The 13403-nt window shown below is 49.6% G+C and overlaps 2 protein-coding genes across 2 annotated transcripts; both read right to left on the bottom strand.

The window, feature by feature from the left end:
* Positions 1-4079: 4079 nt before the first annotated feature.
* QC761_0083660 (uncharacterized protein) lies at positions 4080-4175 on the bottom strand (the record flags this gene model as incomplete). The annotated part of the gene is made up of 1 exon (XM_062872885.1): positions 4080-4175. The coding sequence occupies one exon, from the start codon at positions 4173-4175 to the stop codon at positions 4080-4082; it is 96 nt and encodes a 31-aa protein (XP_062731328.1).
* A 3126-nt stretch (positions 4176-7301) lies between these two features.
* QC761_507980 (uncharacterized protein) lies at positions 7302-9635 on the bottom strand (the record flags this gene model as incomplete). Its single annotated transcript, XM_062880009.1, has 1 exon — positions 7302-9635. The coding sequence occupies one exon, from the start codon at positions 9633-9635 to the stop codon at positions 7302-7304; it is 2334 nt and encodes a 777-aa protein (XP_062731327.1).
* Positions 9636-13403: the final 3768 nt, after the last annotated feature.

The raw sequence follows: 13403 nt of genomic DNA, 5'->3' as shown, positions 1-13403 counted from the left end.
ATGTATCCCGACGTGCAAACTTCTTGCCACACCCTTGACACGGAAAATGGCTCCCTTCATCATGGCCTTCCCGATGTCTCTTCAAGTCGCTTTCCCGCGCAAAGGCTTTGGTGCAGAGGTGGCACTTCCAAGGCCGGTCCTCGCTATGAGTTAAAAGATGTGAGTCGAGGTTGAATTTACGGTTATAGACTTTGCTGCAACACCAGCATATATACTCCCTCTTTTGTCTTTTATTACTCTGCTGCCGTTGATGTTCAATCACTTCGCGGGCGACATTATCAGATGCTGGGTCTTGGGCTTCAGGTGCTTCAGGTGTTGTCGTTTCCGCCACGGTAGGCTCTTGAATTACGAAACCTGTCTGATTGCCGGAGTTGGCTATGGATAACTGTGGTTAAAGACTCCGATATACTTCATCGTTGTCTGGAAACTCGTCGTGAGACTGATACCCGCCATGAGATTCCTTCATGTGCTTTTGTAGCTCTTTCTCCGACGCCATACCGGTGGTTCCACTCAAACAACCATCAATGGCACATCGAAAAGGCCTCTGGTGCTTTCCAAGGTGTTGGTGCCGTTGCTCAGCGGTTGCAAACCCGTTCGTGAAGAATTTGCAGCTGAGCCTGGGACATTTGAAGAGGTTAGAATCATAGTGCTTAGGGTGAAGAATCTGCCTCGGCTATCTTCCAAGTCCGGAGCCTGTCAGTTCTGTCCCCCCAACTTCTAGCAGTTCAGTGAAGCATGGTTCTGATCAATTCGCTATCACCTTTCAAATCAGGGTAAGTGATGGCACTTGGCCATATGTTAACATCGTCTATTCCAAGGGTTTAGAGTACCGCATTACCAGAAGACTACAGCTCAGCGACCCTCAAAGTTTGGAGCTCTCGAAGTCGGAAATAGTGAAATCCCTTGCTTTTCATTGGGTAGTTAAACCTGCAGTGATGGCGGTGTGTTTCGTATGAAACTGCGTCCTATACCGCTTAACCAATGAAAGTACAAAAAGATCAGAGGAAGGGATACTTTTCTTTTCAACTCAATTCGAATTTGGCATAACCCTGCACGGCTGAGCCGTAAATTTTGCCCGCTGCATGTTGAGTCACGTTGGTAGCCGGCACCTGTTAGTCTTCAAATCGTTGCTTAAGGGGAAGAAGGTACATTTTGTGGTTGCAATATTTTGAAGTACTGCTTGCATCATTCAAGCTGACCGTGTTCTAATAATTGAGACCGTTTCGGAAATGATGGATGGAAGCTTCAGAGGGAAGCTGATGTCATGGAAGGCTTTATCGAACTTGGTTTAAAGAGTGGTGGCAGTCATCTACCTACCTTGAGCTTAGGGTTCTTTCTTCGTAGAACTCCATCATTTTGAGGGGGGAATACGGCTCAGCAACGGCAGTCACATTGCATGAACACTGAAACGAAAAGTGGCGGAGTCATAAGACTTGTCGCTGCTAATTGGCCAAGACTCACTTCGGCTCAGGCATCAACCGATGCAGTCCCTTCGTGCCATCGAGCGGAGGTCTGTTTTGAGGACATTGTGCAGGGCACATAGCCAGTTAGATATCAGCCAACTTATGCACAGTGTGTTTTGTTCGTTCATCCGGTGGTCTCAGCCCTATGTTAGCTGAGCCGTTATTTTCACTGGCCAATCACTTCGAAGTAGATGCAGACACCCTGAGTGCTCACCTCTCTCTTCTTAACTTGGCCCGCTCACCTTGTGGGAAGATCAATTTGGAAGCGCCATTCAAGCCTGACCACAACATGAAAGCCCAAGTTAAACGTAGTTCATTCAGTAAACTGATTATTGGACATTCTTGATATTGTTCTCGACGACCCGGGCAGGGATACCTATTTTCAAGTAATTTATCAACTATTTAGGAACATCTCAAGGCTACGGCAGCTGCTATCTCTGGTGACTCCCGCTTGTGCCTCTTCATATTGCACCGATGGGGAGTTTTACTGTTTGTGAATCAAGCCCACCCGCATATGGATATTATGGCTCAGCCCGCAAAACGGTGAGACTGCGCTTGGAAGATTTGAAATGGAAAAACAGGCCTAGGCTCTAGCATGTCAATGTTTATTGGCCACAATGCTCTGGGTGAGAGACAATTCCTCACGTTCCTGCATGGTGACGTCGACTTGGGATTTGCTCTAATCAAAAAACACGGCTGATAGATTAGTTTCTGGTTACGTGTTACGGCATGATGCACTGTCACTCTCTCTAAAAGAAAATTGAGACACTCAGAGTAAGTTAGCCCATATAGGTTGTAAACTATACCTGAAGAGCAAGATTAATAGGCCTTCTCAATATCTCTGGACGCCTTTTAATTATCATCAGAGATTTATTAACTATCTTTAAAGAATACTGATTATCTTTTAAGGTAAGGTTTATAATAATATTATATGGGTAAACCTACTCGGGTGTTATTTATTTTGTGAACAGGATGACTGCTAGATGCATGCTAAGCCATTAAGAGAAGCAGGAATGTGAAGCTGCTCTCTCTTGGTTCTTCACTAGGTTCTTGAATCAGCAGGGGATTTGTTGGCCAATCGGAAGCGACCGATGGTCCAATATTAGAAATCATCCTGACTGGCCTGGCTTGTGTAATGATCGGCTGTACCCAATGACCTTCTGAACTGGCCATTTTTCGTTCTCAAATTTATCCCACTTGAACATGGGCATAACGCATTACGGCTCAGCACTACTATCGGGGGCGCAATGCGGCTCTTTTGTCTCTTTCGTTTTCACAGAAAAAAAAGGCTGGCCACGGCTCTAGTATACTATAGTTGATTGGTTTACGCTCCCGCAATGTGTAATAACCTGCAGGTCGTGCAGACAGGGATGACATGCAAAGATGTGAGGGACGAGATTGTTTGCCTCACTTTTCTGCTTGGATAATGACAGCGGCTGATTGGATGTAACAGGCACGTTGGAGACAAGATCATTCCGCCCACGTTATTAGAGCACTACTTGGGCACATCCCTCATTTACATCTGTCTTTGTCTAACCCAGCTCTGATGTGTATATTCTCATATTCTTGAGGCTTATTTTCCTCGAAGACAATGCTTTGCCTAGGAGACTGAAGAAGGCAGAGCTGATTAATGGTATCTACAGGGTTGGAGCATCACTCGGGTAAACTTCGTATTTGGGGGTTGGTCTTCATGGTGGGAATAGCTTCATTTTTAATGGCAGCTAGATCTTGCAAGGTAAATTTCTGCAAGTTCTGGTTTAGACTAGCTGCTAGAATAGTGCAAAAGTATAAAAGTGGCAATATTCTCTATCATGGTAATATGTAGCCAGGGGTCTATTCTGAGCAAGCAAAAGTGTCACCAGAGCATGTGTTTTTAACTCGACTGGGATATTACGGCTCAGCACTTGAGCCTCAAAAGAAAGATATGGGCACAATCTTATATCGGGCGTAAGCGGAAACGTTAGAGCTTGCGGCTGTTTAGGTTCATAGCCAGAAAGCCTGCCATATAATTGAGCAGTTTACCTGATTCTTCGATCAACATGTTTAGGTAGGCAAGGCAGTAAGAGTAGGGATCCAGGGTCTTTTGTGCCTTACTCATCGCCTTTTTGTCATTGCCAAATTTCCCAGACGATGTCATACCCAATGACGGGAGCATCCAGGCTAAAAATGCAGCGAGGTTGACAGTGACATGAAGCGCCGTTACTCGTTCAAAGAGGAAATAAGGGACACTAGCTGCAGCAAATGAAACTCACTCGATTACCTCACCCAGCGATATATATGATACTCAAAGGTGCACCGAAATACAAATAGTAATGGCAGATGTAGGCCTCGTCTACGAGATGGTTTGGCTCGCCTTTATTTGGATACATCCTAACTCTATGTTATAGGGGATCGACTGAAACGAGCAGACAATAAAGCAATGTAGTTATACAAATACCAGGTTGCTTGGCTCTTGCATAGATAGCCGGATCCATTTGGGCTTCTTGAAGGATCTGCCGCATCTGAAAATATGGCCCTGTGTCCTCTCTCTCCCACCTTCCACGATTTGGAAAGACAACTTTCCGTAACCGGTCGACCCAACGTATCAGTGGCTGATAATAAGTAGTAAAATACTCGTTAGCAATCCTGAGGAAGTCCCCCTCGTGGCTTACTAGCCCTGTCTTCTGAATCGCTAACCCCTCTATGTCTATGTAATTCCATGAGTCGAACCATGCGATAACTCTATGCTCGTGCGGCCCTTCATGGTGAATGCATATCAACCACAACACCCAAAAGAATGACTCAAGATCGTGCATGAAAGAACGCTGCTCGCCTAGAGGTGCCCCGATTGCCATGAATGCCTTCGTGCTTGTCTTCGTATTGGCACCGGACGCACCCTCTCGTTCCCCTTTAATGGCAAGATCCAGGTAAATTAAAAATAAAGGCCAGGAGGGATTATCGATGTCCTGGTTGATCAGGAGTTATTGATAGAGATGTCTCTGTGTAGGATGCCGGCCTTATGTAGTGATTCGTGCCCTTCAATGCAGCCTTCAAGCGCGGCAAGCAGAGACCTTCGGGAGTTAGTCCTGTAGATAGGAGTTCCATAGTCGCGAACAATGACACCACGATGCACCGATTTGACAGATTACCGCTAGCTTGAGATGCCGAGCAAGACCGCTTGCTGTGTGGCAGAGGGGCGCCGGCTTCACTGGACGATCATTTCTTACCAGCAGCCACGCTGCTGCTGCGGAGTTTTCGCAAAACTGAGGCCCGGGGGGCTGACTGTTTCGGCTGGTAAGTCTTGGCGCTGGTGAAGTCTAGTCCTCCTCGGACGTTATTTCGGGCGTCGTCATCCGTTCCACATATCTTCACCGTTTCGTGGTAATAATACCTCGCAACGTTGATGACGTTTTGACTGGTCGCCCCGCGTCATAAGTCACCTTCCTCACCGCGTTCCAGATACTGCCATGAATCTTTAATGACGAGCGGTATATATGGCTGCCCTTGGGCATGAGCTTTCCAGCATGTTGTAGCCTGACCGGCAACCTAACGTGCTCGTTGCATCAACTTATCAACGATGAGCCGTTCCTTCGAGCCGTTCCGCTCGATCTCGATAAATCGCTGGCCGTTAGCCGTTATAAATGTTAGATCGAAGCCAAGCTCCTCTTTATTCATTCAGAGAAACCCGAGGACCGTAAATACAAAGCGCCACCCATCTTCGTTAATATTGAACCTCTCCGATACACTAGCGCCAAGCCGATCAAACTCCCATATCCTCATAAAAGATCCGCAAATAGTAAAACCTAAAATAAAACGACCGCTGTCTTGAGCAGCGAAGGCTTCCCTCGTATACGTGGCAAGGTGTATAGACCTTGCCACGCCTGCGCCGCTATATCGGCGTCTGGGTTGCTTTTCAGCTCGCCTGATACCAGGATTTGTACCTAGTGGCATTGTGAGTCCTTCCCGGCCTTTGGGTCATCCACGAAGCCGACGTCTAACTTGCGTATCGCAGTGGAGCCCGGAATTGGCTTGTCGGGTTGTGCTAATGGCCTTCATCGATGTGTCGGGATAGACATGTAATCTCCTGCGAGCGTCGCCAGCTTTCTCGCTTAGCTCTGCAAACCAGCTTAAAACGTCGTCCTGGTTTATATCCCTCCGCCATCCGCTCCACCCATTACTAAAATGTCGTTCGTCACCCTCTGTGAGAAGTAATACTCCTGTGGGATTGGGCAGTCAGGTTGCTCCAAGGCCTCGGCCCTGGGCCCACATATTTGGGAAAGGATAAGGATAGGTTTTTTGCTCTCCGGAGCTGTTTGTTTGAGCACTTGACAATATCATCAACTATTACAAATCCTCGCAGCCGTACAACACCCTCCTTACACTTCTTGAAGACTTGCCTCGGATGCTGCCTTAAGATCTGGCACCCGTCCGAAATACGTTTCGTGGAATTCAGGGAGCCCGACGTAGATGACGCCTAATTCATCTCTGAGGACTCTGGCTACATCTTTGCAGTATTTAGACGAGTTTACTAAGCTGCTTGTACTATGACGCCACGGGGTTTGCAGAAGGGAGGAGGCTGTAGGCCGGGCGCTGGGGTGAGGGCCTGTGGGACAAGGCATACATCCGAGCTGCCCAGTGGCCCAGTTCAACAGGGCAATCAACCTATCTGCTTGCCAACTAACGCACTACGCACCTGCCTATCAAGGTGCCCAGGGCTTTACTGGCACTCTCACTGGCACCTACGACGGCACCTACACCTATCAGCCTACCTGCCCTACGCCTTCTCAACAGCTCTCACACCACGGCTTGTGACAGCTATCAACTCGGGTGCCCTGGCGTGCCTGGATCCTCTGAACGGCTCGCGCAACTGTGCCTATTGATCGTCGCTGTTAACTGGGGTTGACCGTAGCTGTTGTGCTTGGCATACTCCATAACGCTAGACTTAAGTGCGGCCTCTTGGCATTTACAAGAGGAAACCAAAAAGGTGGGCTCGGATTTTGCTTGTCTCGTGTCACGGTTTAGAAGAAGCAGGGTCGCCAGGACCCCAGTGAGAATGGAGCGACGGATAAGTGGGGCCTATGGAGCAGGGAATAACACGGGCCAGGGGATCTAGGGATTGGAAGCTAGATCCAAAAGGATCTAAGAAATAATAAATAAATCTAGGTACGGAGGTACTTGGAGGCCTAGGTCTATATATACAGAGGAACTGGCTGGTGTAGATAAATAATTCCGTGATATACAATTATAAGTTACAATCGTTAGTATTTTAGCTATTGTGATTGAGACAAGCTATTTGTTGTACACTGTTTAGCTATACCGAACCAGGATTGTTCAGAAGTGCCTTCAACCAGTATCCCTTCCAGAGGTTCTGGATAGGGGTTCGTCACATCTCGCGATCAGGAAATTGGAAGCATCCACAAATTCTCGTGGACCTCCGTAAACTCCGGTACAAAGGTTTATGCGTGCCAAATGATGAATGGCAATTATATACTTCTTATTCTCATATCCACAGTGTCCCTCTCCCCAGAAGTTCTGCGTAAAAGCCCAATATTAACAACCTTTTCTTCCTTCTACCCTCCTCCATCTCCCCATCAACTTGTCTCCCCAAAGTCTATAGTCTATGCATCTATGTACATCGTCGTAATTATCTATCATGAAGTGAGTGGTATGAGCCCCAGCGTCATCAACTGTTGTATGCGTTCCCAACTAGTTCCAGTATTCCCAATATGTGTGTGTCCGTCATAAGGCATGCAAACTATTAAGTAAAGATCGTGTCGTTTCATCGAAAATCATAACCAAAGAAATCTTCCTCTTCTTCCCCTCAACTCCTGTGTTCTTCATTCAGATCGTAAACCACCCCTAGATCTTGAGCCAAGGAAGAATCTTGGTAGCGGGCTCCTCGAGGGCAACCTTGCAAGTGGGGAGCTGAAGACCCTGGTCCTCATAGGTGATCTCACCAGTGGTAGCGTTGGAGGTGATCCAGCGTCTGTTCTGGAGATCACCCTCCTGGGCGCGGTCGTGGAAGTTCTGGGGAGCGAACACGATGCTGGAGACGGCCTCGGAGTAGAGGGTGACGGGGATATCCTCAGAGCGGGTGTAGTGGTGCATGCCGAGGTTGAACCAGACAACAATGTCCTCACCATCGACGCTCTCGTCGTTGAAGAGCTTGGAAAAGTCCTGCTGAGGCTTGAGGGGCAGGTTAACGTTCTGCCACGAGTTGCCATAAGGCTCGTTGTCGTGGTGCTGGGTGACGGCGAGGTGAGACTTGAGGATGTGGGAGGAGTGCTTGGAGAAGGGGGAGTTGAGGGTGCTGAGGTGGACGTTGCTGCGGCCGGGCACGAGGCGGTAACCGCGGGAGACACCCCAGGAGTTCTTCTCCTCGTCGTTGACGACGCAGAACATGCTCTGGCCGTTCTGGGCCCAGTTGAACTGCTGCTCCTTCTCCATGTTGTAGGCCTTGAGCTCCATCTGCTCGAACTCGCCGAGCTCGGGGAACCAGGGCTGGGTCTGGTTGACGACGATGAGATCGGTGCGCTGGAGGGAGTTCTTGGTGGAGATGATATCGAAATCGGCCTTCCAGGAGAGAATGTGGTCGTGGAAAGAACCCTGGGTGCCAAGGCCGACACGAGCGCCAAAGTTGGTCTGGTCCTTGTAGTAGGGGGAAGACTGGAGATAGCCGGAAGCGCGGACCTCAATCTCGATGGAGCCGTCAACGTGGAAAGCATAGTCGAAGAGGTAGTCGTAATTACCAATAGTGGCAATGGTGCGGGCATGGAGAGCAGAGCTCTTGACGGCGGCAATGTTGGAGAAACCGTTGGGGTTGCCACCGCTGCCATATCTGTGACGGGCAACGGGATATCCGGAGTCAGACTCGAAGAGGCAGATACCCTGGGGGTGGACATCGGTGACATCGTTGGCGGGGTAGGTGACGTTCAGCATGGTGGCACCGAAGGGGCAGTCGAACCCCTCGATGAGGGTGGCAGAGGTGGAACCGATGGAGAAGTAAGTGTCGTGGTAGACAGTGTTGGCAGCCTTGGGCTGGTTGCCAGCATACTGAGCAGCAGCCTCCTGGAGAGAGAGCTCGTAGATGATGCGCTCACCCTTGAACTTGATGTCGTAGAACATGAGACCGAGGATGCGAGTGAAGGACATGTAGAAAGACCAGCCCATGAACTCAACATACTGGTTCTCGCGGTCGAGCTTGTAGCGCTTGCCACCAATCTCAATGCTCTGGGGAGCAATGCGGTCGTCAAGGTCACGGACACCCATCTCAGGGACAGCCTTGAGAAGGGCCCACTCCTGGTCACGGGTCTGGGGGAACTCGCTGATGATCTCGCCAGCCTCGAAGGCCTTGCGGAGGTCATCGGCAGTCTTGAAGAACTTGGTGTTGGTGACATAGCCGCGGAGGGTGTACTTGGAGATGTCGGTGCCGGTGATGTCGAGAATAATGTAGAAGTCAATGGGAGTGACGTAGCTGGCGGCACCAGGGTATCTGAACATGATGGTGATCCAGGACTGGGAGCCATCGAGAGAGTGGGGACCAGTGTTGGCAGCGACAATGTCCGTGCGGGGGTCGCTGGCACCGTAGTAAGTACCATTGAAGAGAGCCTTGGTGATGTCGGCGACATCAGTCATGGCCTGCTTGAGGAGAGGCTGATAGCCAGCGGTGCGCTTGCCATCCATGTAGCGACCATCGTAGGGGATCTTGCCACCAAGGCCGCCGTTGAAGGGGTAGTCGTAAGGGGCGATGGTGGTCTCAGCACCAACAGGAAGGGGGCCAACCATGTACTCCTGAGAGACAGGCTCCTCCTTGCCGCCCTCGAAGATGACGACACGTGCATACTTGGGAGGCTGAGCTGCATCGCCGTCGATGTAGCTGAGGACCTGGGTCTTGTTAAGGTACAAGGTATCGACGAGGAAGACGTAGTTGTCGGTCAGGGTGGCGTTGGCAGGGTTCGTGAGGTTGAGGGCGCGCTCAGGAGCGTGGACAAACTTCCAGACATCCTTGACATCCTGAGGAGAGATGGGAGCCCAGGCGTTAGCCTTGGGAGCCTTGACGTGAGGAGCTTCGTCGGTGAGGGCGCAGGTGCGAACGTCAGCAGCGCTCACAGCGCGGCGCCAGAGGTCGGGTTCCGGACGAGCAGAGACGGGGGCGATGGCCAAGAGGGCCGCCACCAGAGACTCGGCGAGCATCTCGAAGGTATTTGGGTTCGTGAGAAGACTCGAACTCAAAGGAAGATGCAGATGGGATGAAGGGGTGAGTGAGGTGATGAGAAAAGGTGGTGTCTTGTCGAGGGCGAGACACTCATGTCTTATACCTGCGCGAACTGCAGGTGAGACTGCATGTTTGCTATCATTCCAGATAAACAACTCGCTGTTCCGTGATCCCGAGATCTCGGGATCACACATTGGTAGTCTGAGATAAGACCGAAGTTGAAGTTCTCCGTGTTGAGACTACAGGGCTTGGCACATGGTGTGCTTGATATGTGCATGTCGACGACAATGGCTGCATGCCAGCGGGGAGCTGCAATGCTACCCCGCCATGCGGAGAAACGCAGGTAGGAATATTGAATTCAAGGTGACAGCTTCTTCTGGCAGCATATCGCCCTTTTACCAATCAATCTCCCTTGTTCAGTCATGTTGGGCATAGGTGATGATGTGTTCCAGCTCCTGGTATCCGCGGTATGCAGCCCAGCAGAACCAACACAGGGCAGAACTCGCAGTTGAGACAGTAACGACCATCTTCGGTATCTCGTTCCGGAGGAGCTTTGACTGACGCGACGAGCTGTACCATGTGGACGGTAGTGAGAGGCTTGTCGTCGTCCGGCCCGCTTGGCTGCGGAGGTGTTCAAGATATCGGAACGTCCTGAAATCTTCAGCGAACCAGATCAAAGTTGCCCTTGGGACCTGGAATGCGGAGTTGGGCCAGGGATGGAAGATGCGCGCTGTCAGTTTTGGGGTTCGCGCATCCCGCACCTGGGGGACGATTGATAAGGCTCCCATTGGAGCGATTGGAGGTTTTGAGCGGTAAGAGAGGTCGGAGCCCCAGCAAAAGCTATGACCAATTGATTTTCCTGCCAGGTTATCGGTACGCCAAGCAGGCCGTCACGGATTCGGAAGTTTTGTGCGGAGCGGCCAAGCCTGCCATTGAGACTGCCGGGAGTGTGGCAATCCGCCGGGATGCCAAGCATCGATTCTAGTCCGGTGTTAGCGGGACAAACCCTTTCGAGGCCGAGATAAGACGTTTTGGTTGCCCAGCTATGGTGCTCTGCTTTACCCATCCGACAAGCGATATCTCCTTCCGAGGCTGCCGGCGGCAGGCAAAGCAACTGACAACCGGGAACAAAAATGACTTCCAAATTCCGGATGATTGCCTAGCATTGAGACTATTGTCTTGCCAGCTTGAACGCAAGAGATAGAGAATAACACGTCGCCACTGTCGGAAGAAGGCAGGAGCAAAAAAACCGCATCGGACCGATGTGGTGGCAATGCGGCCAGGACCAACAGAGTAAACGAATGTCGACAAAGGTATTGCTGGCCGGGGGAGTTGGAGATAGCCTCGATATCAAGCGTGGAAAGACGACTGATTGGTGGAAACTAGGATGGTGGTGAAAAGTTGAGGCCGCTGTCGGATCAGGAACAACATTAAATCAGCTCGTGCTCGAAGAAATTTCTGCAGGTGGAAGGAACGACTATCCAGGCAACTACTGCCGTCGTGTGATCCATAGGTACTTTCTATCATCTTCAGGGAAAGAGTCATCGCCCGCCTGGCAATTTGATGTCATTGTTGGTACTTTATAATTAGGTTTATTTCTTTCACCATTGAGATTGACAAGAAAGCCGCTGTTGATGGATTACTTGGTCAGCTTACATACTGGCAACAGGGCTGCAGCTGGTTTTGTTACCGTGGAACAAAAGAAAATATGAGGCAAGATGCACTGCATCGGTGATAACTGGGGGAGGAAACAAGAAACCGTGGCTGTATTTTCCCATGGTGACTCGGAATAGATCCATTAATCTGATGCCAACATGGTAATACTACACGTTAATGGGACGGTGATGATCAATTGCTTTTTTATCCCCGGTAGCTAGCCTAATAATCTTCTCCTATAAAATGCATACCGACCTGTCAGCAGATATAAGGTCCATTTCAAGTGTCTGTTGGTGGTCTTACGAGGGAGTAACATCAAATGAACGAGGCTCAAAGCAGTCAATGAATTGTGAAGATATTTAGAAATATTCAGAATTTAATGAGTCGACAACCTGATACTACAGTTTCCGTCATCTAACTTACGTACTTGGATACCTGCCTAGTTGATACATTGATTCAGGGACTTCAATTCTATGTACAAGCTTCTATTCATCTCAACACCAATGTTTCATTCTGGCCGTACGCAGAATTCCAAATAGACAACTAAACAATCTAAAAGCACATTGTTCCCAAAGAAAAGGCCCTTTCCGATCACCACCGCGTTAATGCAGACAGTCAAACCCCCCTCGCCTTGCAAAATCCTCAAGTCCTCTCAACCAAGTCCATCACCCCGACAATTATCACCATCCCCACAATTTTCCATCAACCAAAAACCCCCTAAAACAACCCCCAAAGAATCAACACATGAGAAGGCGTATTAGGCTCCCCACACCTCATCCGTCCCCTCGAACTAACCTTCCCATCCAAACTTGCAAACTACCTTATCGAGTGCCTAATCAGATCCTTGATATTATCTCGGGTTATTACGGCTTAGTTCACTAGGCGAAAAGAAGTTAATAAGTAAGGAGGAAAAGCCTAATATATGATATTATTCTAGTTAAGTTCCCGAGTCAAGCAAAGCCCAGCAATAATCATCCACTCCAGTTTCCATATTCCGGCTCCACAAGCTGTATCTCTCTTTACAGAGTAAAATATAGACCGGAGATGTGAACCGCCAGGGATTATAACACTCAACTTTTTTTTTGCAATCTATCCCAAATACCAACCAAGAGACAATACCATCACGATACAGTGTCTTAGGGTGGCATACGACCGACGGACTGGCCTTTGGCATGGTGGAGTATAGTGGTATACGGACACCTATGGAACATCCCCTCACTTGACTAGCTGGGCCATCCTATGTCAGACCTCTAGCTTCTCCTTCAGCCGCTCTCTGAATAACCATCTCCATTCATCAATCATGGGCGCCGACGACCTGCCATCGTTGATGAGCGGTCTCGCCATCTCTTCTGGTGGTCATGTTGTCTGGTCTGTTGATCCCTATTTTTATGGAGGCAAAAATCATTCAGACCTTGACGATATCAAGCTCTACCATGTCTACAACAGCCTCTCCCAAACCCCGTACATTGACGGAATCGGAATCCGCGCGGGAATGTCGGTCCTGACCCTTGGAGAATATGGCGGGCTTTCAGCAGAATCACTTAGCAACCACTCGAACTGGAATCACCAAAACGCAACACCATTCGTTTCACTCTAGGATGACGAAGAAGCCGGCCAGTACTAAATTGACGGGATCAGCATCGAGGCCAATGATATTTCTCGGAGAGCTTACCAGATAGCCAGGCCTTCAAGCCTCCATCTGGCGGTGTATCACTGGTGGCTGCCATTGTGCCGGCAGCACAGTCAGGTTGCTCACAACAGGTAACTGAATTCGTGCTGATCTTTGTGCTTCGGAGACTGGCCCTGAACTTTTGCTACATTCTGAACGATGTAACAAAGGAGTTGAAGTTTATAAATGCCACTAGGACTTAAAACGCCTCCTTAGTCTTGCGCCACGTCGGAGGGAAAGCATTCATCAGCCCGGCCGGGTTGGAACCCTGCAGGGCCTCCGCAGATCCTTGAGAGGGGAAAACCTGGGAAGGTCTCCAGTCTTGACCCATTATTGCCATTGGCCTAGCCTACCTAGCTGATGAACTGAGCCAAGATGATAAAGAAGTCAATACGTCTACTCCGGGAGGCATCCAGATATG

This window comes from Podospora bellae-mahoneyi, chromosome 5 (genome assembly GCF_035222275.1).
Source record: "Podospora bellae-mahoneyi strain CBS 112042 chromosome 5, whole genome shotgun sequence".
In the NCBI taxonomy this organism is placed as follows: domain Eukaryota; kingdom Fungi; phylum Ascomycota; class Sordariomycetes; order Sordariales; family Podosporaceae; genus Podospora; species Podospora bellae-mahoneyi.
The sequence above is the reverse complement of the archived record's forward strand: the minus strand, read 5'-3'. Positions and strand labels throughout refer to the sequence as shown.